This window comes from Periplaneta americana, chromosome 8 (genome assembly GCF_040183065.1).
Source record: "Periplaneta americana isolate PAMFEO1 chromosome 8, P.americana_PAMFEO1_priV1, whole genome shotgun sequence".
NCBI lineage: Eukaryota > Metazoa > Arthropoda > Insecta > Blattodea > Blattidae > Periplaneta > Periplaneta americana.
In genome coordinates this window covers 87,189,145-87,214,604 of record NC_091124.1, presented here as the reverse complement: position 1 = coordinate 87,214,604, position 25,460 = coordinate 87,189,145, and the positions used below count along the sequence as shown (strand labels likewise).

General features: G+C 35.9%; 1 protein-coding gene across 2 annotated transcripts; it reads left to right on the top strand.

Moving 5' to 3' along the window:
- The first annotated feature begins 214 nt into the window (after nucleotides 1–214).
- LOC138704321 (uncharacterized) lies at nucleotides 215–24,742 on the top strand. 2 transcript variants are annotated; one of them, XM_069832181.1, is made up of 7 exons: nucleotides 215–319; nucleotides 4,992–5,176; nucleotides 8,635–8,757; nucleotides 9,233–9,337; nucleotides 15,005–15,220; nucleotides 22,250–22,349; nucleotides 24,471–24,742. In XM_069832181.1, exons 2-7 carry the CDS (start codon nucleotides 5,003–5,005, stop codon nucleotides 24,584–24,586), a joined length of 834 nt encoding a protein of 277 aa, XP_069688282.1. In that variant the 5' UTR covers nucleotides 215–319; nucleotides 4,992–5,002; the 3' UTR covers nucleotides 24,587–24,742. The 2 variants fall into 2 exon arrangements, with proteins under 2 accessions (XP_069688282.1, XP_069688283.1); XM_069832182.1 differs by lacking the exon at nucleotides 8,635–8,757.
- The last annotated feature ends 718 nt before the right edge of the window (nucleotides 24,743–25,460 follow it).

Below are 25,460 nucleotides of genomic sequence, written 5' to 3'. Positions count from 1 at the left end.
TGCAATTAAGCCTGATTTCAGACTTCCTCCTCAAAATCTAAATTGAGGTGTTTTTTGTTTAAATTGAATTCAATTTAAATAATTAGTTATTGAAATGAAAGCCCTGTATGTAGCCTACAGTTATTCTTTAATGATGCAAATGTGGCCATTATCGTTTGAGGTCAAGTGCTATCTGCTTGTGTATTTTTTCTATATAGGCGATACATAAAATCAATGATTGATAAGTTCACTGGCCTCACTTTTGTCGCCTTTACTCTCGAACACAGAAGCTCAGTGCTAATAAATTTATACAAAATTGCCTCGTAAACTTAATAAGCAGGTATGTATTTAATTTTAACATTTTAAATGAATAAATCAAAGTGTTAATATCATATTTTTCTTTACACTTGTCTAGGTCAATGCTGTTAAAGTTTTGTGCGTAGATATGAACTACTTACGAATTAATTTTGCTGTCAGCTCTAGAAAAATATGAAAGTGAATTTTACCGAGGAATAAAACATTTAAAATGAAGTTCTTTCCACTTCAGTGTGCAAAGGTGTTACGTACACAAAGTTTGTTATTTCTTTTATATCGGCATAGACCCATGCCATATGCCATATCAATAAATATGTGAATTTTTAATATTCTAATTTATATATTTTGCATGCAATTCAGATCACTTTGTATGAAGACGAAATTACTTAAACTGATGATATGTCACACTGAAATTCACATATTTAGAAATTTTGTCACACACATCTAATTCTAAAATTCCTTACAGACAATGAAATTAATAAATATCAACCCGAAGTAAAAAAATAATGGCAACTTTTATTTCTTCATATAATATATGGTTAATTCACTTATTTTCTGGAAATCTTGTCACCTAGAGCTAGTAATAATTCGTTATTTGGGGGTATTTTACGATTTCTTGAAGGTAGAGAAATTTAGACAAGATATAGAAGTCAAATACACTGTATTTTAAAGTGTTTAATTTTATTTGGAAAAAAAATATGGACTACATTAATGTAGAAACATGTCTGAGTTACTGGGAAATGGGACAAACTTCTGCTTTAAGAAATGTAAAAATTCATTCTATACATGATTCAGTTTATATGAAAAGATGAAACACTTACTCATAATTTTCTGTCCAAGGGCAGGTTTTTCACTGCAAACTCAGCATTCTCCAATCTTCCCTCTTTTCTGCCTTCCTCTTCGTCTCCGTATAAGACCCGTGTTATCTTAATTTTGTCTATCATCTGATATCTTCTACTGCCCCGATCTTTTTTCCCGTTCACCATTCTTTCCAGTTCACCCTTTAGTAGACAGTTTCTTCTTAGCCAGTGACCCAGATAATTCCTTTTTTCCTTCTTGATCAATTTTAGCATTATTCTTTTTTCACTAACTATTTCTAGCACAGCTTCGTTTCTTACTCTGTCCACTTCACACGTTCCATTCTCCTCCATATCCATATTTCAAATGATTATAGTAATTTCTTCTTTATTTCGTCGTAATGTCCATGTTTCTGCCTCATATAATGTCACACTCCATATAAAGCACTTCACTAGTTTCTTAATTTTTTTTCCGAGGGTCCGCAGATAATATTACTTTTCTGATTAAAAGCTTTCATTACCATTGCTATCCTCCTTTTGACTTTCTAGCAGCAGCTCAATTCACTACTTACAGTGCACGCCAAGTATTTTAAGCTGTCCACTTGTTCCATTGCATTATTTCCAATTCACAAGTTTAACTTCTTTATTTTTCTTCCGACAACCATGGTCGTCGTTTTGTTTGCATTTATCTTCATCCCATACCGCTCACAGCTGTCATTTAGTTCCAGTAGCATATCCCTTAGTATCGTCTCCTTTTCTGCTAACAACGCCATATCTTCAGCAAATTTTACGCATTTTTTCTTCTTCCTCCTACTATCACTCCTCCCATATCCTGAAAACAGTTCTTTACTAAATAATATAACACCAGTATATTTTAAATATAATTGTATTTTGTTAATAATATGTTAAAAATAAGTAGATCAAAGGATTCAACATATTTATTTTAATTATTATAGTGTTTATATTTAAACTAAGACTACTTAGCCAGTAGTGCGAGGTTTTAGGGTATACTTGCACCATGACATATACTGTACAAAGACATAATGCTTCGCAGCTATATGTCTACTCTGTCTTCAGTGAGGTAGGGGAAGAGAAATTGGAAGTCTTTCTATTCGATCCAGTACCAAGTAAGCTTACTACCATTCTCTAGAAAGGATGTAACAGGTAGGTTTCCCCTTTCTCTACCTTCCCTGAAGATGAAGTCTACATGTAGCTACGAAACGTTGGATGTCTCTATATACAGGACACGGTGCAAGAAACTTAAAACCTCAGGCCACGTTTATTATCGTGAAAAACTCAAATCATATTTAGCCAGTATTTGAAGTAACTACGAGTATTTTACGAGTATAATTCAAATTATAAATAAAAGTCTACTAACAAAGAAATTAGACTAATTTATTCACTAGTGTACCCATAATTGAAATGGGAGTTCATCAGTTGAGCGCAAGAGAAAATTTTATCTGAACTGAATGCTTCATTTGAGCGCGGCGGTCAGTTTAACACGAGCCACAGCAATTTCCCTTCCTATTTTGTAGAAACGTAGGACTCTCTGTACATTGACAGTTATGGTTAAAAATGCTGCTCTTAAAAATGCTCGTACCGATAAATTGGTACTTGTCAGAATTTAAAATGCTCGTACCGATAACTTGGCACTTGTCAGAGTCTAAAATACTTGTTCCAGTGCAGTAATGGACGGTTTAATATCTAGGTCACTGTCTTGGATAATAGTAAGCCAGTCTCTGTAAGAAACCAATTCTAGTAATATTTCCGCGTCTATATCTACAAAGTAATTCTTCTATATACTGTTTCCTCCTTTCATCTACAGGATTAGCTCTAATGATATTCCCGTTGTCATTCATTTTAAGTATTATGTGCTAGTTTGTGTCTCAATAATGACTTGAAGAAATAAATACATGAGGATGCGCACTATTAAAATTCAGAGAGAACACTTTGTGGAATGCCTCACAAGCATTATTAGTTCTGTCTGATGTAACATTGTCGGAAGTCCATATTTCAGGGGGAAATAACGAATCCGGTTCTATGAAATTTGATACTAAATAATCAGCAAAGTCTGTGATACTTTCATTAACAGGTTAGTTGCTAACTAAATCTTAAAAAAATGCATCTCCGACTTCATTTGGAGGAAGAAATGAAAGACCGAATACTCAGTGCAACCATTTACCGTTGTCAGTATTGTTATCTTTATACTCATTAGAAAGCCCCAAGGACTGAATTTTTCTCCACCAAGCCTGACTTAAATGAAATCTGCAATCTATTATTTGCCATATATTACTTACAGCTTTATGAATAGCTATTTCGAAGTCAGCGACAATAAATTAAGGTTGAAATATGTAGTTCAAAGTGCCACAAATATTTATTAACCCACGAAATTAATTCTCGTAGGTAACATCGTTTGTTTGGTAGAAGACAGAATACTGATGGTATATACTGATTGTTTCTATGTACGCGAATTGTAAGGAATTGATAAAAGAATTTACAACAAAAATCAAAAGTACCACCAACGAAAATCTTATCATGCTCGCAAAGAAATCGCAGATTTGTCTGAGTCGCAAAGCATACTAATATTTAATGAACTGTTGTTAATAAGAAGCAAGTTCTCATTTCTGTTACTGAAAACTGTCGTTTGTTCTAACGCTGTGTGAACTTCACTAATAGTCCTTGGTAATGGGGGAAAAAATCTATCTTTTGGTTCTATACAAATTTTGTCGAATTCTGGCAACGTCTCGGCTTGTTATATCAATCTCTGAGCTCGAAACTTCCCTTCTTATAAGTTTCAACGGCCTTTCTGATAAATTATTTGATGCTTTTCTCTTAACACTATTAGAGACGATTTCTCCATTTAAATTTGCACTAACCTCATGATTATGATCTACTTCATTACTGAAGGTTAATTGTGTTTCTTGTTCATTAACATAAAATTCTTGATTTACATGTCCTTACAGTGCATCTCCATGCCACTCCTCGTTGTGTGTGTCGATCTTTGGGAAATTTATATCCCCTTAATAATACACCGTGTCCAGCTGAGAGGTTTTATAACATAACTTTTTATACAACTTGATGTAAAAACTCTCAGAGTTTCGGAGAATGGTCAGTGCAACTCGATGTGTGCGCCTCGAGCTACCCTGAAGACATCCAAAAGGTACTCAACCTTCTGCCAAGTGTTCCATATCATTTGTGGAGTGATTAGCGCAGCTGCATTTATAATGCGTTGTCTCAGTTTTTCCAAAGTGTCAACTGTACCACATTGGTACACAACACTCGTCATAAAACTCCAGAAAAGGTCAATGGGCGTCGAGACAGGTGACCTAGGTGGCCAGGTAAGGGTTCTCCTTTTCCGATCGACCTTTGTGAAAGTTTGCATTCAAGAAGCCAAGCACTGCCCCATGTTGCTGAGAAACAGATTCTGGGGGGGAGTTGATCAACAACATGTCCAGATACATATTCCCTTTGACTGTCGCCTCGATGAAGAAGAATGGTCCAATGACGGAATGTCCTACTGAATGGCGCCAGGCTTGTTTCTACGATAAACGTTAGTGCGCATGCGCTTGGACATGCAGCTGTTTTTAAACCATTGGCACATAAACTTGGACAGTTTCTGAATCTTGTCAGATGTAAATCAAAACAATATCGTCATCTGTTTTAAATGGTGAGCATTTATTTCTCGATCCCTCTAAGCGGGACACGGTGTATTAAGTCATGCCCCTTCTCGCTTACTATATGTTGTAGTACACCGTCAGAATCCATTACTGCACTTTTCAAATTACATATAAGTAGTGGTAACCGTTAAAAGAAAACTGATCACCGCGCTCAACTGATGCATTTTTAATCCTTTTGTGCTCAATTGATGTACATCTCAATCCAAATTAAATTTGATGGCAGGTATTTCAACGATGAGTAGGCCTACAGACTTATCTACGATTCTGACACCTGAATTGATGAAACGTTTTCATGAAGATGGGGCGGTAGTGCTGAGAGGTGTGTTTTCCACTTATTGGGTGGAGTTAGTGCGACGAGGCATTCAACGGAACCTTGAAAAACCTAGCAAATATGCAGAATGGCTTAAGGTAAGTAAGCTCAACTATGTAAATACAACAATAAAAATATAACTTTTCTAAGCCGTCTTACAGAAAGTGAAATATAATACCGTAGAATAAGTTATAATATAAATAAAATGTTGGTATAGGCTACAGTGTTTGCTTGGCACATTTTACATTCAGTTACATTAAAATGGATGCAAGATATTTACAGTACTGGCACACGTTACCTCTCATGTGTAAAACTACATCTATTACATATTATTATCTGATTTATATGTCTGAAAATAGATATATGATCTGATACAAAGTTCTATCACTCTAGTAACAACTACTACTAATAGTATAAATACTACTACACCATAAATAAATATCATATCGGCATATTTCTCAGATGTAAATTTATACGGCATCTTGAGACAAATAACAAGTTGCTAACTCCACGATGTGGGACCGTCAACTAAACATGCGACAAATGACTCTCGATGCATTGCAAAGTAAACGCATGCGCTGACATTTGAGAGCTCTATTTACACCAGCACGTTTAGAAAATCAATGATTATTCATGAATTATGTGAGTTAGAAAATAACTTTATTAGAAAATATGTTCGACACCACTTCAAGAAAATGCTCCATTAGCGGCGATAAAACTTCGTGAATCAATCTGTATAGTACTATATACCGGTAACCGGGGGCAAAAAATTGAAAAACTTTGAAGACCTAAATTCACTTCATTATTTTCTGAGTTTGGTATCATTTCCCATATTGAATTTACATTTTCCGAAATTGAGGTTGTCTTTCCGAAATTAATGTTATGTTTTTGAATATGAATGAACCATTTTCAACACTGAGGTTAGCTTTTTCGAAATTGAAGTTAGTTTTTCCGAAATAAAGGTTGAAAAATATAGTAGCAGCAGCAGCAGTAGCCTAATGCTTGAGCTCTTGACTTAAAGTCATTAGTCTTATATTAAATAGTTAATCTAATAATAACACATATATTAATAAAATATTATGATTTTAATACGAAGCAATTAAAGGAATTAATTTTGAAATATGTCATCCATTTGCTACCCACACAAATATAAACAACAATATATTTTATTGCTAAAAACTCAACACAGCATTCGGGTACAGTAATATATAGTTCTCTATTGAAATTCCTTTCCTTATAACTACTGAAAGTCACCGACGTAGCTCAGTCGGCTGAGGCGTTTGTCTGCCGATCCAGAGTTACGCTCGGACTTGGGTTCGATTCCTGCTTGGACTAACTACCTGGATGGGTTTTTTTCGAGTTTTTCCCCAATCTAAGACGAATATAAAGTAATCTATGGCGAATCATCGGCCTTATCTCGTCAAATACCATCTCGCTATCACCAATCCCATTGACGCTAACTAACATAGTAGTTGACACAGCGATGTTAAATAACCAACTGAAACAGTTAAATTGAAAAAACTGAGTGTTTAGCTCGGTTCCTGGTTCGAATATGCTTGCGTGGACGGCGTAGACTGCGTTATTTTCGACACAAACTCCAGCGTACTTTTATTATATAACCTTGGTTAATAATAGCATGCACACAAACAATATTTTTATTTCATAATGAGTACTAACCTGTGTTATAAGAGTTGTTCGAAGTGGTGTCATCTGTATTCACACGTTTCCGACAACTTTCGAATAAACTGTTATTCACATCCAAAAAGTTGTATTTTCGTAATGCTTATAATTTCTCTTCCTACATCGTCTCTAAGTTTGTCTATAGCTGGAACGACAATAGGCGCGCATAAGAGCAAGTTGCACATAGGTGTCAGTAGTAGTCCGTCACTCGCTCGTACGCGCTTCACTGATGCCAAGCGCACCTGACGAGAGAAAGACTACTAAGCAAGGGTGTATATACAAAGGAGGAAAGCGTAAATCTTCAAGACGTTTTAACCCCGATTGGGGGGGGGGGAGGTGACATTCCTTTTAGTGATGCAAAATGGGAAAATTCCCAATGTATAATATGCAAGAGGCACGTTATGTGAAGAAAACATAATTTAAAACAACACTAGATAAATTTGCAGCCTATGTACTGTCCATGTTCTGTAGTACAAATATGCTTGTGAAAAGTTCTTCTCTACAATGAAGAGTATGAAGCCAAGACTGAGAGCAAATATAAAGGATTCAAAACTAAAAGCTGTTTTGCGGCTTGCAGCATTAAAACATCTTAATCCGGATATTGCGAAACTAAATTAAGAAACAAAGAAAGCCCATTCCTTCAGAAGTAAGTTCTGAAGATACACAGGCCTTGTTATACTGTTCGAAGATTAAAAAAAAAAAGTTTTTTTTAATAGAGTACTGTACTTACGTTTGAAGTGTGTATGAAATTAGAAGTCAGTATGACACCTGCCAAGATCAAAACGAACAGAACAATTTTCACGAATTGCTTTAATTAAACAAACGTGCTATTTTTAGTCCTATTGTTTTAGTACATTTTGACTTGAGCAATGTGCAAGCCATATTAAATAATTATCTATTTACTGTTACCGAATACGAATTATTGGTCTTATTATATTATGCTGGCAAAAAAGTGTAAGTTTTTGTAGTTTCTTAATTTAGTTTGCCAGAAGGATTCAATTAATTTTCATTAGATAACATGATTTATGTAGGCCTACTTATATTTTTCGAAACAATATATAATTATGTTTTTAAGAATCAATTCCTTCTACACCTACAGATTGATTTATTTCTTCTACTAAGATACTTACTGCAAATAAATCAGATGGGACACAATTTGTTTATTTATTGAGATTCTTTCAATAATAAAGTTATTCCTGAACCCTGACGCATATGGCACACTCCCACAACTGTTCAACTCTTGCTCAGTACACTCATCGTCCTCGGTACGAGATACGTTAGCAGTCCTTACGGATAGCACGCTTCGCGAGATCGCTCGTGTACGCAAGAGTCTTTGCCGCTCCTGTCTATAGTGTAGGAGCTATTCATAATTATATACTGTTTTTTTAAGGGGTTATCGCGTGTGGATGTACTCTCACTTTGTACAATTCCCATAACACAATTAGGCCTAGTACTCTTTACTAAATAAAGGAATAATTGTGTGCATTCTTTAATTTAATCAAAGTTATATGAGTAAAAATATGCGGAACGTTACGGATCGATAATGATGTAGTGTACACTGGTCATGCAAGCATGTATGATGCGCATGTTCCTGTTTGGAAGCCGAGATGAACGAGATGTATAATGCATAAACAACCGAGTACGGATTTCACTCCATAAATGACAATAATAATAATAGTAATAATAATAATAGTAATAATAATAATAATAATAATAATTATTATTATTATTATTATTATTATTATTATTATTATTATTATTATGCAGTTAATAATGAAATACTACGTACATAGACAAATTTAAGATTTTCTTCATAATTTTAAAACATTTTTATTTGCGAAGCATACATTATTTCATTACATTAAACAATTTTCAGACTGGTGAAAAAAGTGGAGTATATTTCAACGATTATTGTAACTGGAAGGAAATTCCAGAATTCCGGGAATATGTTCAAAATTCTCCAGCAGCAGAAGTGGCGGGAACTCTTCTACGTTCTGAGGTATGTTTATTTAGAATTTGATGCAATTTAAACTGTACTGATTAATTAAAGTTAAAATTGAAAAGTATGAATAATTGTGATTTTTATTATGCGATTAAGTTTCATTGAAGAAATTCACCGAAAACTCAACTCACTCTGCTAAGATTTTAATGGTTGATATCGGCCTTATCTTCACATCTGGAAGATAAGTATGTCATACAATTCTCGCTCCACAAAGTTTGCTTTTAACAATAATTAGAAGAAAATCAAATACTGTATTTCTGTCATGTTTTTCAGGGCCGGCACAAGGGTTGGCTACGGCACAAGGCTTTATATTGTGACCGGATTTGGTTTTCATTACATAAAAATAGCGAACAATTAAACTGACTCCACAAGCGGAAGATTGAAGATTTTAGTGCGAGTACCAGTATTAGATGGTAGGCCTATCACTTGAGCACAGCAACACACCTTTGTCTGACTTGAGTTATTGTTTCAGTGGGTGAAGTTTTACCATGAACACGTCCTAAACAAGGAGCCGGGGACTGAGAAACCAACACCGTGGCACCATGATCAGTCCTACTACCCTATTAATGGCGATAAGGTAAATGACGGTCGTTCAGTTCATTTGCATAAGTTACACCATACTTCAGAAATTTTCACAGTAGTCTAGTATTTTACAGTTTCACTATGGGCTTTCAGAGTATTAAGTATTGTGGTACTACAAGAAGCTTGCTTACTTACTTACAAATGGCTTTTAAGGAACTCGCAGGTTCATTGCCGCCCTCACATAAGCCCGCCATCGGTCCCTATTCTGTGGAAGATTAATCCAGTCTCTATCATCATATCCCATCTTCCTCAAGTACATTTTAATATTATCTTCCCATCTACGTCTCGGCCTCCCCAAAGGTCCTTTTCCACACTCTATACGCATTTCTAGATTCGCCCATACGTGCTACATGCCCTGCCCATCTCAAACGTCTGGATTTAATGTTCCTAATTATGTCAGGTGAAGAATACAATGAGTGCAGTTCTGGACTGTGTAACTTTCTCCATTCTCCTGTAACTTCATCCCTCTTAGCCCCAAATATTTTCCTAAGAACCTTATTCTCAAACAACCTTAATCTCTGTTCCTCTCTGAAAGTGAGAGTGTAAGTTTCACAACCGGTAATATAACTGTTTTATAAATTCTAACTTTGAGATTTTTTGACAGCAGACTAGATGACAAAAGCTTCTCAACCGAATAGTAGCAGGCATTTCCCATATTTATTCAGCGTTTAATTTCCTCTTGAGTGTTTTTATATTTTTTACTGTTGTTCCAAGATATTTGAATTTTTCTACCTCTTCGAAGGATAAATCTCCAAATTTTATATTTCCATTCCGTACAATATTCTGAGGACTATTTATTCATGGACAGAGGTGATTTTAAAACTTGTGAGGTCTTACTCGAACGTCATACATAAAGTTCTTAAAAAAATAAAAATAATTCTAAACTAATTAATTGCTGGAGTATCAGTAGGATTCAGCCACATCTGTCGGCAGAAAACTCGTTTTTGATAGCAGCGGGTTTGAGTTCATATGTCGGCGATATCGGATTCCTACTTGTGGTGGACAAAGCCAAGGTTGCAAGGAATCTTCTCGGCGTTATCATATATTTCCCTAGTTATTCCATCAACAGTCTCCACAATTCTCTTTTCACTATCATCTCTGTCTGAAAAAATAAGGAATCACCTGTATTTATGTGACATCGAATCGGCTGTCCGTCACAGTGTGTGTTCCTCGCGGTTTGCCCAATGATTGGTAGACAACAGTGGTGATGGATTCTAGATCTATATTAGAGGTACCAAAGCTCTCCAGTTCCTTCCTTCTGCCTGACGGGGATATGAAGACCCATAAAGATCTATGAGGCATCTTAAGAGAGGTATGATATACAGTTTTGGTGGCTGGAGGGGAATGTGTAGTGTGATGAATGGTGAGGTCAGCTTATCCGGGCAGCAAAATCAGCACGAAACTCATTCTATCACTGGTGCACAAAAGTATATTTGGGCTGAAGTGGTTAGGGATACTCCAAGTTCAGCCTGACAAGTATTACTCGACCAAGGCGAGTGGAGCCGCGGGAGTAATGTGAACTATCGCGATGCGGTATTACGAACGCAGGAGCAATAGCGCCACGGCTCCGGGCTACAAGACTCCACTGGCCTTGGTCGAGTAATACCTCTATACTGCTATGCCTCTATTATCAGGATTTGGGGTCAAATAACGATAAAGAACACCACACAATGCAGTCGCAAGCAGATGAAAATGTTGGCGAGATTACACTCGACGAATTATTAATCGAATTAGATTGGTGTAAAAATAGAAGCACCATATTCTTAACCTCGTAACGTACGGTCCTTTTCCTCACATGTTTGTGTACTCTGTTTTGTATATAGGCTACACTCGCAAGTTGGTTATGTTCTTGTTCGAGAAAGGAGATGGTAATTGTTCCTGTTATTATTCGGTTGAGAAGCTTTTGTCATCTAGTCTGCTGTCAAAAAATCTGAAAGTTTGAATTTATAAAACGGTTATATTACCGGTTGTCCTGTACGGTTGTGAAACTTGGACTCTCACGCTGAGAGAGAAACAGAGATTAAGGGTATTTGAGAATAAGGTTCTTAGGAAAATATTTGGGGCTAAAAGGAATGAAGTTACAGGAGAAATGAGGAAGTTGCACAACGCAGAACTGCACGCATTGTATTCTTCACTTGACATAATTAGGAATATTAAATCCAGACGTCTAAGATGGGCAGGGCATGTAGCACGTATAGGAGAATTCAGAAATGCATATAGAATGTTAGTTGGGAGACCGGAGGGAAAAAGATCTTTGGGAGACCGAGACGTAGATGGGAGGATAATATTAAAATGGATTTGAGGGATTGGGATATGATGATAGAGACTGGATTAATGTTGCACAGGATAGGGATCGATGGCGGGCTTATGTGAGGGCGGCAATGAACCTGCGGGTTCCTTAAAATCCATTTATAAATAAGTAAGTAAGCTGTATGTATACCTAGGTTTAATGATACCTATTATAAAATATAGACTTCTGTATTTAAAAAACGTCTCTAATAATACCTGTATGGAAATACAAAATGTTTTCTATGAATGCAGATCTTTGACAGATTGAATCTTTGCCATGAATGGAGAGACTGAAAATTTAGACTATGAACATTAACAGGAAAAATTGGAGCAGGAGTCCGACAGAGTTATAGTGTAAAAGTATTCATTCACAGTGAAACTTAAATTGCATGCGATATCGAGTTGCGCGAGAAATTTGATTTGCACATGTAAACAACTGTGCGACTTGAAAAATTGTATATACTCATATGCTACTTTCATCCTGCGCCAAGTTTTTAAGTTGCATGTAATTTAAAAAAAGTACAACGTGTACACAGCAATAAGGACCGAGTTATACCATCTGAAAGTGGCTTGAAAAGATTAAAAGTTTATACGATTTTTGTAGCCCAACTTCATCACCTCAATGCTCTTGGATACTACATGTCATGTATTTGGTGAATGTAAGGAGTCTGTTAGACTATTGTGGTGGTTTCATTTTCAACAATACTTATTATATCTCGTATGATGTTTTCAGTAATTGCAAACAACTTAATTTCATAGGTTAAAAATATGGTCGGAAAAGCACAATGGACACGACGTATCAAAAGACGCCGTTTTTTTTTTTTTTATAGAATTGCAAAAATAAAGTTGAGTCAGCGAACTACAGTAATGAACAAGAAAGCTATTAAAACTGTATTTTATATTAATAAGCCACCAGAAGATATTAAACAAAAATGAAGTACACAAAATCATGAAGTTGCACAGAAGAAAAATGTAAAACTAAATGGAAATCCTTCGAGGTCTAAAATGTATAAATATAAATAGTTTCAAACATCTCGGGTGTTACGTGAAATAGTGCACTTTGGTATAGTAAACAGATGCGTCAGTGACTGTCTTCGCTTAAGGGACAATTCAGGTTAGTTACATTAATAAAAACATACAAATATTTGTTATACAGGGTGATTCAGACCACCCGTAACAGTAATTTGTTTCGGAAACCAGTGCATTAAAACTTGAGACAAAAATATTTATAACTAAAGCACATGTGAACTTTCACTTGAGCTTGATTTCATCAATCAGTCCTAACAGGAAGTAGGGTCAGTGGCGTATTACTTCAAAATTTCAAACGGGAGTCGGGGTCAAATAGGGTACCATTTGATAGAGCTCTTCACAACAAACAACTTTTATAGGAAACGTTTTTATCAATTCGTACTCTTTCAATGAGAAAACGTACGAAAAGACAATGCCAACAATATTGAGAAATGTTACAAGACGAAAATGTAAACAAGACAATTAACGTTGACAGATGTTACTGAAAGACTGGACAGTTCCATTAATTTTTACAAATGTTCAAACTGTCTGCCGTTCTGAGCAGCACACACCCGTACTCTTCTTCTAACATTGTCAGTGACTCCTAACACTTCGGCGTGGTCAAGTGACTGGAAGGTCTCGGATTCGCTGTTTCATCTCTTGTTGTGAGACGATCTTGATATACAATGTTTTTTAACCGTCCGCAAAGATAGAAATCCAAAGGATTCAAGTCAGGAGGTCGTACTGGTCATGTCACAGGACCGCATCTGTTTGTAGTACGTAGAAGGTATTTGTAATCATTCTTAACTTTTAAGTACTTATTTTATTAGTCACAAAAGTAATTGCAAAACTAGAAAAATGTACATATGTAGGTACAGAGAAAACAAAACACTTCCTTTTTATTGTAAATTGTTAGGCAAGGCTACCTGAGCTTATTACCTGGCTAAGTGCAGTGTCAGAGCCATCTTCAGTTACTGAAGAAGGCTCTGGCAGTGTACATGTAGACCTGGCCGTAGATGCTGCATTATGGCGACTAAAGGAAACATTGCTGAGCGAGCGAAGGGGAAGATGTAGTTTACTTGTATTCACCACTCGACGGTGCTGCCGGCCACCAGGTCTACACTCAACCAAATAATTGTGCGTGTTTACTATGTCAACATTAAATGTACTTCTCTAGTTTACATTTTCTTCTCGTAACATTTTTCAGTATTAATGTCACCTTTTCGTACGTTTCCTCATTGAAAGAGTAGGAATTTATAAAAACGTTTCCTATGAAAGTTTTTTTTTTTTTTTTTGAAGAGCTCCATCAAATGTACCCTATTTGACACCGACTCCCATTTGAAATTTTAAAGAATACGCCACTGACCCTACTTCCTGTTAAGGCTCAAGTTAGAGCTCACATTTGCTTTTGTTACAAATATTTTTGTCTCGAAAATTTTAATGCACAAGTTTCCGAAATAAATTACCGATGGTCTGAATCACTCTGTATATTCCATTGCTGCATATCGACTTAAGCATCTTAATTGTTAAAAATCTTAATGTTGCTACAAGACGTTCAGTTTCTTTCTTTTATATTAACAACGTTAATTATCCCAACAGATAATCGAAATTGTTCTCCGAGATTCCTATAAATTATTACATAATTCTTGGTCTTCCCCATACAACTTGTGGAGCTTTCGTAGCAGACATTCAACAGCTGACCAAGAACTACGAAAGATGAAGTTGCATGTAACGAAGTTGCACCACCATGAATGACGTGTTGTGTTCAAACTTTAATGCAACTTTTTTTTGTAGTCGTGTCATTTTTAAAGTTGTGCAACTCGAATTCCGTGCAATTATTGACTTATGTGTAAACATGATGTGCGACTTTTGTAGCGCAATTTTAAACAAATGCATAGGAGAGTGAATTAAAAGACTGTATACGAGAAGAAATCGAGTTTATCAATAATGTGGAACTTTTAGAGTGTTGTTCATTCGTTTATCAGAAGATGTCAGTTGTATGTGGCGGCAAATCGGAGCCATTTTCAGAAATGACTGTAAGTATGGCAAGTTCAAATTATTGAACATTTATTGTTAGTACCGTTATGCATTGTAGAAGTGCCGAAGAAATGGTTACGCGCTCGGCGGAAACAACGCAGGGCGTGCCGGTCCGTCGGTCGCTGTTTTCTGGGACCATTGATAATAATGGCTCTGTGCATTAAGATTGGAACTAATTTTTTTACTAGCTTATTGGCATTTCTTCATACATACATATATCGTATGTCATAAATACAAGAACTAATATCACAAAACTCTGAGAAGAGAAATTAAAAAAGAATACTTTTAGTTGCGGGTAAGCTTCATTATATTACTGTTATCATTTCAGGTATGCTCAATATGGATGCCTGTAGATCCAGTTTCATTAAACAACACACTACGTTTGGTTTGTGGTTCTCATCGTTGGGGGTGGTTTATTCCCAGGAAATTTGCAACAGAAAATGACTACATTTCCAGTAGTGCTGATGATTTACACGAGTATAAGAGTATTCCAGTGTACGACATAGACTCTGGAAAATACCGCATTCTGGAGTGGGCCGTGCAGGTAAAAAGTATTTTTATACAAATATTAGGTTTTAACTTTCACTTTTGAGATAAGATGCATTGAAGTTTATAACGAATTAACTGTATAATAATAATAATAATAATAATAATAATAATAATAATAATAATAATAATAATAATAATAATAATTATTATTATTATTATTATTATTATTATTGCGATTAGGTTGCCTCATTAAGTAATAGCGTTCCTTATATTTTGTTTTCAATTAAAGGCAATAAATAATACAATGATCGGCAGGATCAGTGCTCTGTGACGTTAGTTCTCAGTGCAATCGTGCTCTCTTAAGAATGTCGGCATCCAGAAATCCGGGTGGCGAAGAGTAACTGATAAGGTGATAAGTTTCAATTAAACTCTACAGTTATTTCCTATACATTTAATTCCATGCATACGATACGTATATTGATTCCCGATAGTACTGGCAACATGGAAAATTAAGATAAATATTTTAATTCTTAAAAATTACTACATATTGACGGTAGAATTGCTATAAATACAAAGTGAAATTACTATAGCAACTGCAAAATAAAGAAACACTTAACAGCTTGTCTTTGATTTGTTGTATTACATCTGGCGATCATCTCGCTCACATTTCTCATTTTATTAGCATTACGTTCTGAACAAAGTGAGGGTGAAATCGTCTCGGTTCGGGCCCCACGTTGGAGACCATTTGAGGGTGGATGCGTCTCGGTTGTGGTCCTCAATCGATGATGATGTACGGCTGATGCCCCTCACTCGCACCGGCCGGCAGGTCCACGGAAGTCAGCACTCGTCCTTCGAGAAGCGCGAATAGGGTAGGCAAATTTATTATTGTTTTAAGTAGTGGGCGCCAGCCCACCCTATTTCGACGCTCGGTGTAGCATGAGATCCATTCAGGGTAGCCGAGGTACAGTTGTGGTGTAGGATGATGTCGGGAATAATACCAAGCCGGCTACTTAGAAAAAAAAGGCAGTGTTGATTTCGAAACTATAAGTTTATTGTCGTATTCAATTGGTAAACCCTTGAGTATGTATTTCCGGCTGAACTTGTAATTTAATAGTCGGTCGCACTTCTGTATCAACTCTATGGCAGCGCTGAATATACTCTATTCCATACTATAAACGCTATCCTCGGTTCAATACTCTACAATCGAGGCTCCTATTCGGTCACTCCGCTTTCTCTCTATCCGAACGGCTACTGATGGTAATGTTGACGAGTAGCCTCGTCGATGAAAAAGTTCTGTCTATCGAGTCTTCGCCGGAAGAAAGACTAGTAAGTAGGACCGTCGACACCAAAAAGCTCCTCTCCGCGCCTTGTCACCCTTATTTATTAAAACCTATCCTACGCTAAAACTAACTATCCTATTGGCTAACAACTACGTCATTTAACCGACCTAAAATCTATTCTCTATTGGTCCAAAGTGACCTCATAAGCTGAACCGAGATCTCTTCTCATTGGTCGTGAAATACGTCATCTGTAAATTTAGACTTGGACTTCCCACAACATCAAATTAGTTAGTAGATTTTTCGAGAATATCCGTTCTTTTGGAAAACCCCGAGCTTTGCAATTGCTTTCCCACGAGTCTTGTCCAGCTTCCGGATTCTACGCTTGAATGACTCTCTCTATAAAAAAAACCCCGCACAAGGTGGCCGTAAATCTGTCCGATTCTGATAAGTGACTCAGTGAGACGAAACACCTACGTGGGAAACTAATTCTAACAAAGTCGCTAGAACATCCCCGCGAATACATGTAACTAAAATACGGTGATATCAACCTCGCTATTAAATCTGTCTCTCCGTCTCCTAATTACTGCTTCAAATGTTACTTTAAATTTATTTTTTTAATGCTGGAGTACCTTACAACAAATTAAACGTTTTGTTATTACCCCATACTCCATAAATAAAAATAAATGTTCCCACACTGATAACAACGTTTTTGTGGTATGGTCTTCCACTTTACTTTCTCTGCCAAATCGTTTACACTCTCTTCAAAATAATTGTAGACAAATTACCACGTACAAATGAAATCAGAACTTAACCATTCTCCCTTACTACCCGTTATACAACTGTACTAGTTGCCACTGCGCGATTGCTCTGCTCTTCTAGACTGCCCTTGCTCCGACGTCACAAATGCACAACCTGTCGACCAGTGCAATAATTGACATCATATCTAATGTCAGGATATGGTTATCATGACAATGTTCATTTTGTCAATTTTTATTTTAATGAAGAATTAATTAAATCGCTGACATACAGTGTGACAAAAGTTATTATTTATACACTAGTACACACTATCTATTACCTAATACCTACAGTATAAAACAGTGTTGTTTGTACAGTCCTATTTTTCAAATAAAACGCTAATTTATCTTATGAAAATATATATTTTAATTTATTTTCATATGAGAGAACTATTACACATGGATATTTGGAATATATTAAAGTCCAAAAATAAAATATAATTTCTGACTACATTAAACAAAACAAAATAAACAAAACATGTCCAGTAACAGTGTTGTTTGTACACTTTGGTTACTTACGATTATATTTTTGAAAAACAATATCTTGTAGCATAACCTTTCGACTTTATTACTGCTTGGCATCTCCTTCTAATACATTTTACCGAATTTTTACACTGTTCTGGTTTGATTTTAGCCAATTTTCCTCTCACTACACGTTTGAAATCCTCTATGGTTTTACACTTCAGCTTTCTCACACTCATTTTCAAAGTTTCCAACAAATGTTCGATGGGATGTAAGTCTGGTGATTGAGGAGGTGTTCGCAGTTGTTGAGATATGTTCCATATGAACCAATCCTTATTGATTTGAGCAGTATGTTTAGTGTCATTGTCTTGTTGGAACATATACACAGGTGACATCCCGATTTTTTGTGCACTGTGCCTAACATTTGATCATAACGAATTCGTCATGATTTGACCTTAAAAATGTTATTGTACACATACTTATTCATAATCTGATCTTTGAACTCAATATTCCCCACACCATTTACAGACATATGTACATCCCCACAATAGTATGCATCCACCCCCGTGTTTCACTGTAGATAATGACGTAAGGACAGAATTTTTATGTAATTACATATTATATTCCTTTCAACCTAACCGTATATAAATAACAAATCTTTGCGAATCTTGTAATTACCATTAATATATTAAAATTTGATACTACATATTTTTGCATATTTACCCCACATTACATATTATGGCTTGGTATTACATCAATCTACATATTTAGGAGTTTTATTCATTTTTACTTCTCTAAAAGGAAACAAAAAAAAAAAAAAGATTCTGCTGAGAAAGTTTACAATTTGAAATACACAGATTTAAAAAGCCTTTTTACCTACCCAAGAAAGGATATATTTCGGAACGAAACATAAACGTCCTTAGTTCCAGGAAGTAATAAGGCACTCACCCCATACCGCCCATTGTAAATATGAGTGAACAAAAGGCAACCTTTCTCATACAACTACCTTGTATTGTAAAAATCACTCAGAATGTAGCGTTGCTTTCATGCAGTGGAGTGGGACGAGGACAACATGATTTGTCTCGAACTATAATTGTTCAGCACACGTCTTAACAAGCCGTTCCCCATGCAATTTGCTACCTTACCCACCCTCTTCCTAATCCTTCCAGAGAAAACCCGTGTCAAGTCTGGCATGAGCTGCAATAAAGTAGCCGACTTTTGAAAAGAAGCTGGAGTAAAGAAACAAACTATAAAGGTGTTGAAAGATTAAAATAAATAGCTTTTCAGGTTATTGCTTGACCTCTTTGCTTTAAATTTAGTATACCTATACGGAAATGGGATTTTCCGAGCAATTATACAGTGTGGTTCTCGGCTGGAATAATCCTATCCTTCTGAATGAGACAGTAAAATGCATGTGTCCCACATCTCCTCTTATTTTCTCCTAATCCAGTAAAGCAAACAGTGCTTGTAGTTCTGTTGTCATTCATTTCACTCAGTTCTCTAATTATAGTACCTACAGTTCAAGTGAGTTTATTTACTGCTTTTAACTAACTAAAATGGCCCCTGTATCTTCAACCCTAACGACAAAAATAAAATCATGGATTACGATGGACAAAGCTTTTCCTACAGATGGAGGAATAGTAACGTGTCAAGTGTGCGGTAAAAAAATCTGGTGCTCTATGAAATCACAACTGGAGAGTGTTACTTATCTTATATCTGCCAGATATTGATATTAAATATTTTTATGATTTTACATATTTTAGTACATATTCAGCTTATTTTTCTTGCATAAATATGTACATATATCACACCTTGATATTACCTAAAAATCTGGTCCCTAGACTAATGAGTTATTTATGTCGTTATCTGTGTTGGGCTTTCTCCATATCCTGTGAATGCCATCGGAACCATCCGTCTCATCTGACCAAGCCACCCTGTACCAAATCCCTTATTCTTACCAATATGTTCTTTATCGAAGTCCAGTCTTCGAGCTTGATTTGTCTCACTAATGTCCGGGCTCTTTCGTGGCCTGCCATGGTAACCATTTTTCCACAACACACGCCGGATAGTTTGATTACTGATCTTCGTATTTGAAGACTCTTCAATCATGATTCCAATTCGTGGAACACTTATTCTTGGATTTTTGACAATTTGAATAACTATGAATCTCTGGTCACGTGCATTTAACAATTTTTGCTTGTTTATTTTTTGCCAAGTTATTCCAAGTTCTATGATTTCGAATTTTTTTTACAATGTGTTGTACTGTAGAATGTATTTTATTTTCTACTTTACCTATTTCTCTATAGGAATAACCTTTCAGAGCCAGGCGAAAAATAACTTTCTTTAAGTTGGAACTGAGCTCCTTACGACGCTCCATTGTACACAATTCTGAATGACAACTGAAAGGCAACCCTATGTGCATTGTATGCTTGTTTACTATGCATGTAAACGTAACTACCCTCTGTCTGTGGGGTAAGTGTATGAACAACAGTGTTACATGAATTTCACGGAATATGTAGTTTTAAATTTTTATGTAAATAACAATTAATTTTATTCATGTCACTGTGTTCGTGTTTAACTCGTCGAACATAATGGATTTAATTTTATTGATATATTTTGAATTTTAAGGTAATTTCAAAGGTCAGTTTAATAATACATGAGGTGTACAAACAACACTATTATATACCGTACATATTTTAACTATTCACAAATAGGTGTCTGAATTTTGAGCTAGAGTCCAATATATATACTACTATATTTTTAGTTTCTCTATACTCATTGAAAGCACATGTCTTTCGTATCTCTTGAAGTTGCTTACAGAACTGTAATTCTTCTTGAGCAATGATTTTCTGCACAGAGTATTTTAATCACATTAACAAAAGGCCCACTGCCATATTAACGGCTATAGTTTGAATTTTCAATGCTGGAAACCCGAGTTCAAATCCTGGCGAATCTTAGTGAAATTTGTAGTATATGAAGCTGTTGGCGAGGAAGATTTTCTTAGAATATTTCCGTTTTCTCTTTCGTCATCCCAGAATTTTCCACAATTCACAGTTATTCTTACAATCTGTAAGATTATCAGACGTATTTGACAGTTTCGAACACTCAGTTTCCGTATTCTATCCACCTTCATGCATTCACCTACACAATAACACAAATGCAGGGTGATTCAATCTGCGACAAACTCTGAGGGGTGATAGATCTAACAATAAGGAACTCTTTTTGTCAAACAACCTACGAGTATGTCTTTTGACGCGTCGTTTCGAAGTTACCGTTGAAAATGTTTTTTCGCGGGCGTACGTTAATGTATGCGAATGTGTACACCCCTGTTTGTTTGTTTGTTTGTTGAGATGTTTGTAAGAGACGAGAAGGGCTGTTGTTGTTTGTTCAATATCTTCTCCTTTTAGTTCAGTCTAATCATCATTTGAGAATGTATGTCTACGCGGTCTTCCACCAATGCGCCGAGGACGAAGAGACCCATCGTCTCGAAGGCGCTGATAAAGTCGAGCAAACATTGTGTGGTGAGGGTGATTTCTGTTTTGAAACCGTTGTTGGTACATGTGGAGAGCTCTTCTTCCGTTTCCGCGAGCCTCCCCATAACACATCACCATGTCGGCTAACTCGGGAAAAATGTAGACATCCATTCTCAATTGATGATTAGACTGAACTGAAAGGAAAAGGTATTGAACATTAAACGTAAACAAACAACAACAACCCTTTTCGTCTCTTACAAACATCCCAACAAACAAACAGGGGTGCACACATTCGCATATATTGACATACGCCCGCGCAATAACACTTTCAACGGTAACTTCGAAACGACGCGTCAAAAGACATAGGTTGTTTAACAAAAAGAGTTCCTTATTGTTAGATCTATTACCCCTCAGAGTTTGTTGCAGAGGTTTTAAATCACCCTGTATAATACAGTAAAACTCTAATGTCATCTAATTAACATTGCCATGGAAGATATATTTTCCAAATGAGCTGTACATGTGATGAATTTGATCTGAATTTATAACCTTGTACTCAAAACATTGACTCGATCCCAGCTAACCTGATAGAAGCATTGATAAATCGGTTGAAAGTAATTTAGTGTTTGGTGGAACTAAGATTTACGCCTTAAACTATGTAGTTCTAGTTTTTAATGCTCAACTTTATTCCGAACATCTCGAGAGAGTTCACGCAATTTTGGTTCAAAGTACTTGATACAAAGCGGTTAATAGCGTTTGAAGCCGCCAGACTGCGTTCCGTGCCTGCGCCAGGCTATACCTCATGTTACGACGGGGCAATATAGGATACTATGCGACTATCATAGCTGCTTGACAGCGACTGAAGAGCTGTTTGAAAAATAATAACATGTGTGCAATAGTGTTCAAAGTCGCATGCCACGATATTTTCCTCGCCCCTCTGTCCTGCAGCTACTTGATACAAAACATAAATTCGGATATTTTTTCATCAGATCTCGTATATTGATGCAACATGAAACAATTATGCAAAAACATACTTATAATATTTTGTACAGCACTTTGCATTAATATTTACATGCAGCCTGGAGACTGCATCGTGTTTCACATGAGGACCGTGCACGGGGCAGCTGGAAACTCCTCCATATCATACCAGAGAAGAGTGCTGGCGACCAGATGGCTTGGTAAGTGTGAACGTATTCCTCGAATCTTTTTAAATAGTCTCGGCTGGGAAAGAAGTGAAGATTCGAGTACATATGTACCAAGTATAAAACCTTTAACGTTTTAGAGAAATTACAGAAGTACAAAACCATTTGGTGTGACCATACAGGAAGCATTTTAGTTGCTTATCTACCCAGATTTTGTGAAATAACGCTATCCAGCTACGAGTCTCAATGGTCAGAAAAATAAATTTTGGAATATATATTTTTCGGTTTAGTCAATAAGTTTCTTTTACTTTAAAGCTGACTCTACGATAATTTAATATCTTCTCTTTCATCCATTAAGATAATCCTATGCAATATATTACTTGACGCTGACAATAACGCTCTTCAATTGTGGCAGTTCGTTACTTTTCTTGTAATTTTTAATTATAAGTCTTCTCCAATTCTCTGGAAATATTTTTTTATCACACTTGCTGAAGTAATTCATGAAGCTACCGTTGCTGTTAAATTCATATCTACATTTAAATTTTATGGTGGAATTCGATCTACTGCTTCTGCCATTTCATTTCTTTCCTTTTTAAGTGACAATTTAATTTCATCAACTTCACTGCATATTTTGTTAATAGAGTAGGTAACATAATATTTAATTTCATAGGATTCCCTTCGACTCCGATCACGCGCATATATAAGAAAGGAGCTGGTAATCCATGATTGGCATTAGTTTTATTACTAAGTTATGCTCCTTTACTTACCGTAACATTCGTTAAATTCAACAATGATGTTATATGCAAAGAATCTAGGACCAAGAAGAAATTGCAATTTGCAAGCAACTCAGTCTACCTTTGTAATGCGGTAAAAGCTTTAAAATTAGGAAAAACATTAGAAAAGCTTCGGAAGAATATGGATTCCCTTACACAACACTGAATGATAAATTAAACTAGCAGAAAATTATTTCACTATTATAGATTTGATACTAAGAAAAGAATATATTTCGTTGACAGAGTGGATAGAAAAATAGGAGAGGACTTGTATGAGAAGAAATTTCGCCGAGAAAAGGTGGGAGAGGGTGACAGTTCGAAAGCTGGTGCAACAACCTTGCGACATGAGAAATATACATTTAATATTGAAGTATATGATATTAAGTCATTTATGATATTGTTTTAATCATATTTTGTCATAAATATTGAAACATTATTTAAATTTTTTTAACATCAATTAGTGATCGTTTTCACACATTCAGTTGCATGTATCTGACTTAAAATGATGAAATAATGTGTGATGGGATTTACTCGTCATATTGAGGTGACATTGATCAACAATAAAAAAATGAAGTTGAAGACAATGGAGGATATTTACATTCGGTAGACGGGACTCTAAAAATAGAAGATTATAAATTTAAATCTGTGTGTCGCTAGGCTGTAACCTTATATGATTAACGCTTAGAAAACTGAAAATGTTGATCGGATTCACCCTGTGTTACGGTATTTTCGATAATACAGCGTGAGAAAAGTCCTAATTTTTGGCTCCATATGAACTACAGTGGTACCAATTTAGTCAACAGATTACTTTAGCAACAATAACGTCAGTAATGCTCCCTATAAAACCCAATTACAGAAATTCAGTTGACTTATATTGTCATGCGACCGCAATTCATGGAAAAGTTATCTGGTTGGGTTCTTTTCCGTTTTCCCTCAACTAATTGCAGCGAAATTGTTGGATACTTTTCGACGTTGAACATCGGACTCATTTCACCATTATTTATTCACTTGTTATTGCCATAATTACCACAGCCCGGATTAAGTTCATTGTTCAATTTCCTGTCTTCGTTCAAGAGCGCGACTGTTCATCAACAAATATAATTCACGAGCATTCTCCGAACGCCGACTGGCGACGCACGGGCTGACCTAAGGAGGATTGGGTTTGCCTGTATAAAGCCTGAATATGCAGCGAACGTTAGTGTGGTCAGCTGGTATGGCTGCATCCAAATCGAATGTTAGCGCAATAGATCTTCTAGGTCGCAGTGCTGTGTCGCAATGCTTCCGCTTGAAATTCAATTCAATTCAGTATGTAACGATAAAGTTTCCTAAAAAATCAAACTCTGAGACAAGGATGAAATGTCTAATAAAAATATTTTATTTTTAGGGGATGACGCAACTTTGACAACTAGACCATGGGAAGTGTCGCCACCTATTGAAGCAGTTTTTGAGGAACCGCCATGTTTAGAACAACTTCCTACCATCTGGAGTTCTGTAAAATAACGCATCTGTCTGTGAAAAGTGCTTAACATTTAATTCCTACTACTATTTTAAAGTGAAAGTATTTGTGAAGGAGGATATAATGTAAGAGTATGCTTGTGAAGCGAAAGAATACATACCAGAATCATTGTATGCACTTCTTGCATATGTTAAATTGTGCACTTATGTTTAATTTCTGTTCTTGCATCCTGTAATACCTACGTAAACAATAACGGTCTGTTTCTATACAAGCCATGAAAGAGTAAAGGGTTTAAGAGGATTTAGACCTAACTTACACTTGGGGGTGGGAAGTAAGCCTTTATGTAGAGTAGTGGCAAAAAAAAAAAAAAAAAAAAAAAAAAAAACCGGACCGACCCTTGTAGCTGATTTCAGAGCCTTGTTCACTCCAGAGCACGATAGACTGGTAACTAAGACTTTCGTGGTTCGAATCCTGCCTGGGAAGGAAACTTTTTTTTTTTTGTTCCTTATTCAAATTTATTCCCAATACTTTTCGATTGCTGGTAAACTTCATGTTCTGGGAATAATAAGTTAATTAAGTAATAAAATATCGCTGCAATCGAAAAGTATTGTGAATAAATTTGAATAAGGAACAAAAAAAAATTCCTTTCCAGGCAGGATTCGAACCACGAAAGTCTTAGTTGCCAGTCTATCGTGCTCTGGAGTGAACAAGGCTCTGAAATCAGCTACAAGGGTCGGCCCGTTTTTTTTTTTTTTTGCTACTACTGTACGTCACAAAGCTTGCGAGACCTTAGGAGTAGTACTTCTTTTAAATGTTCATATTACCAATTGCATATAATTGAACTGACAGTTTATTCTCCATATGGCCAGTTTGTCCAAGTAATGTTTAATTTTGCTTAACGAATGTTAAATTAACAGT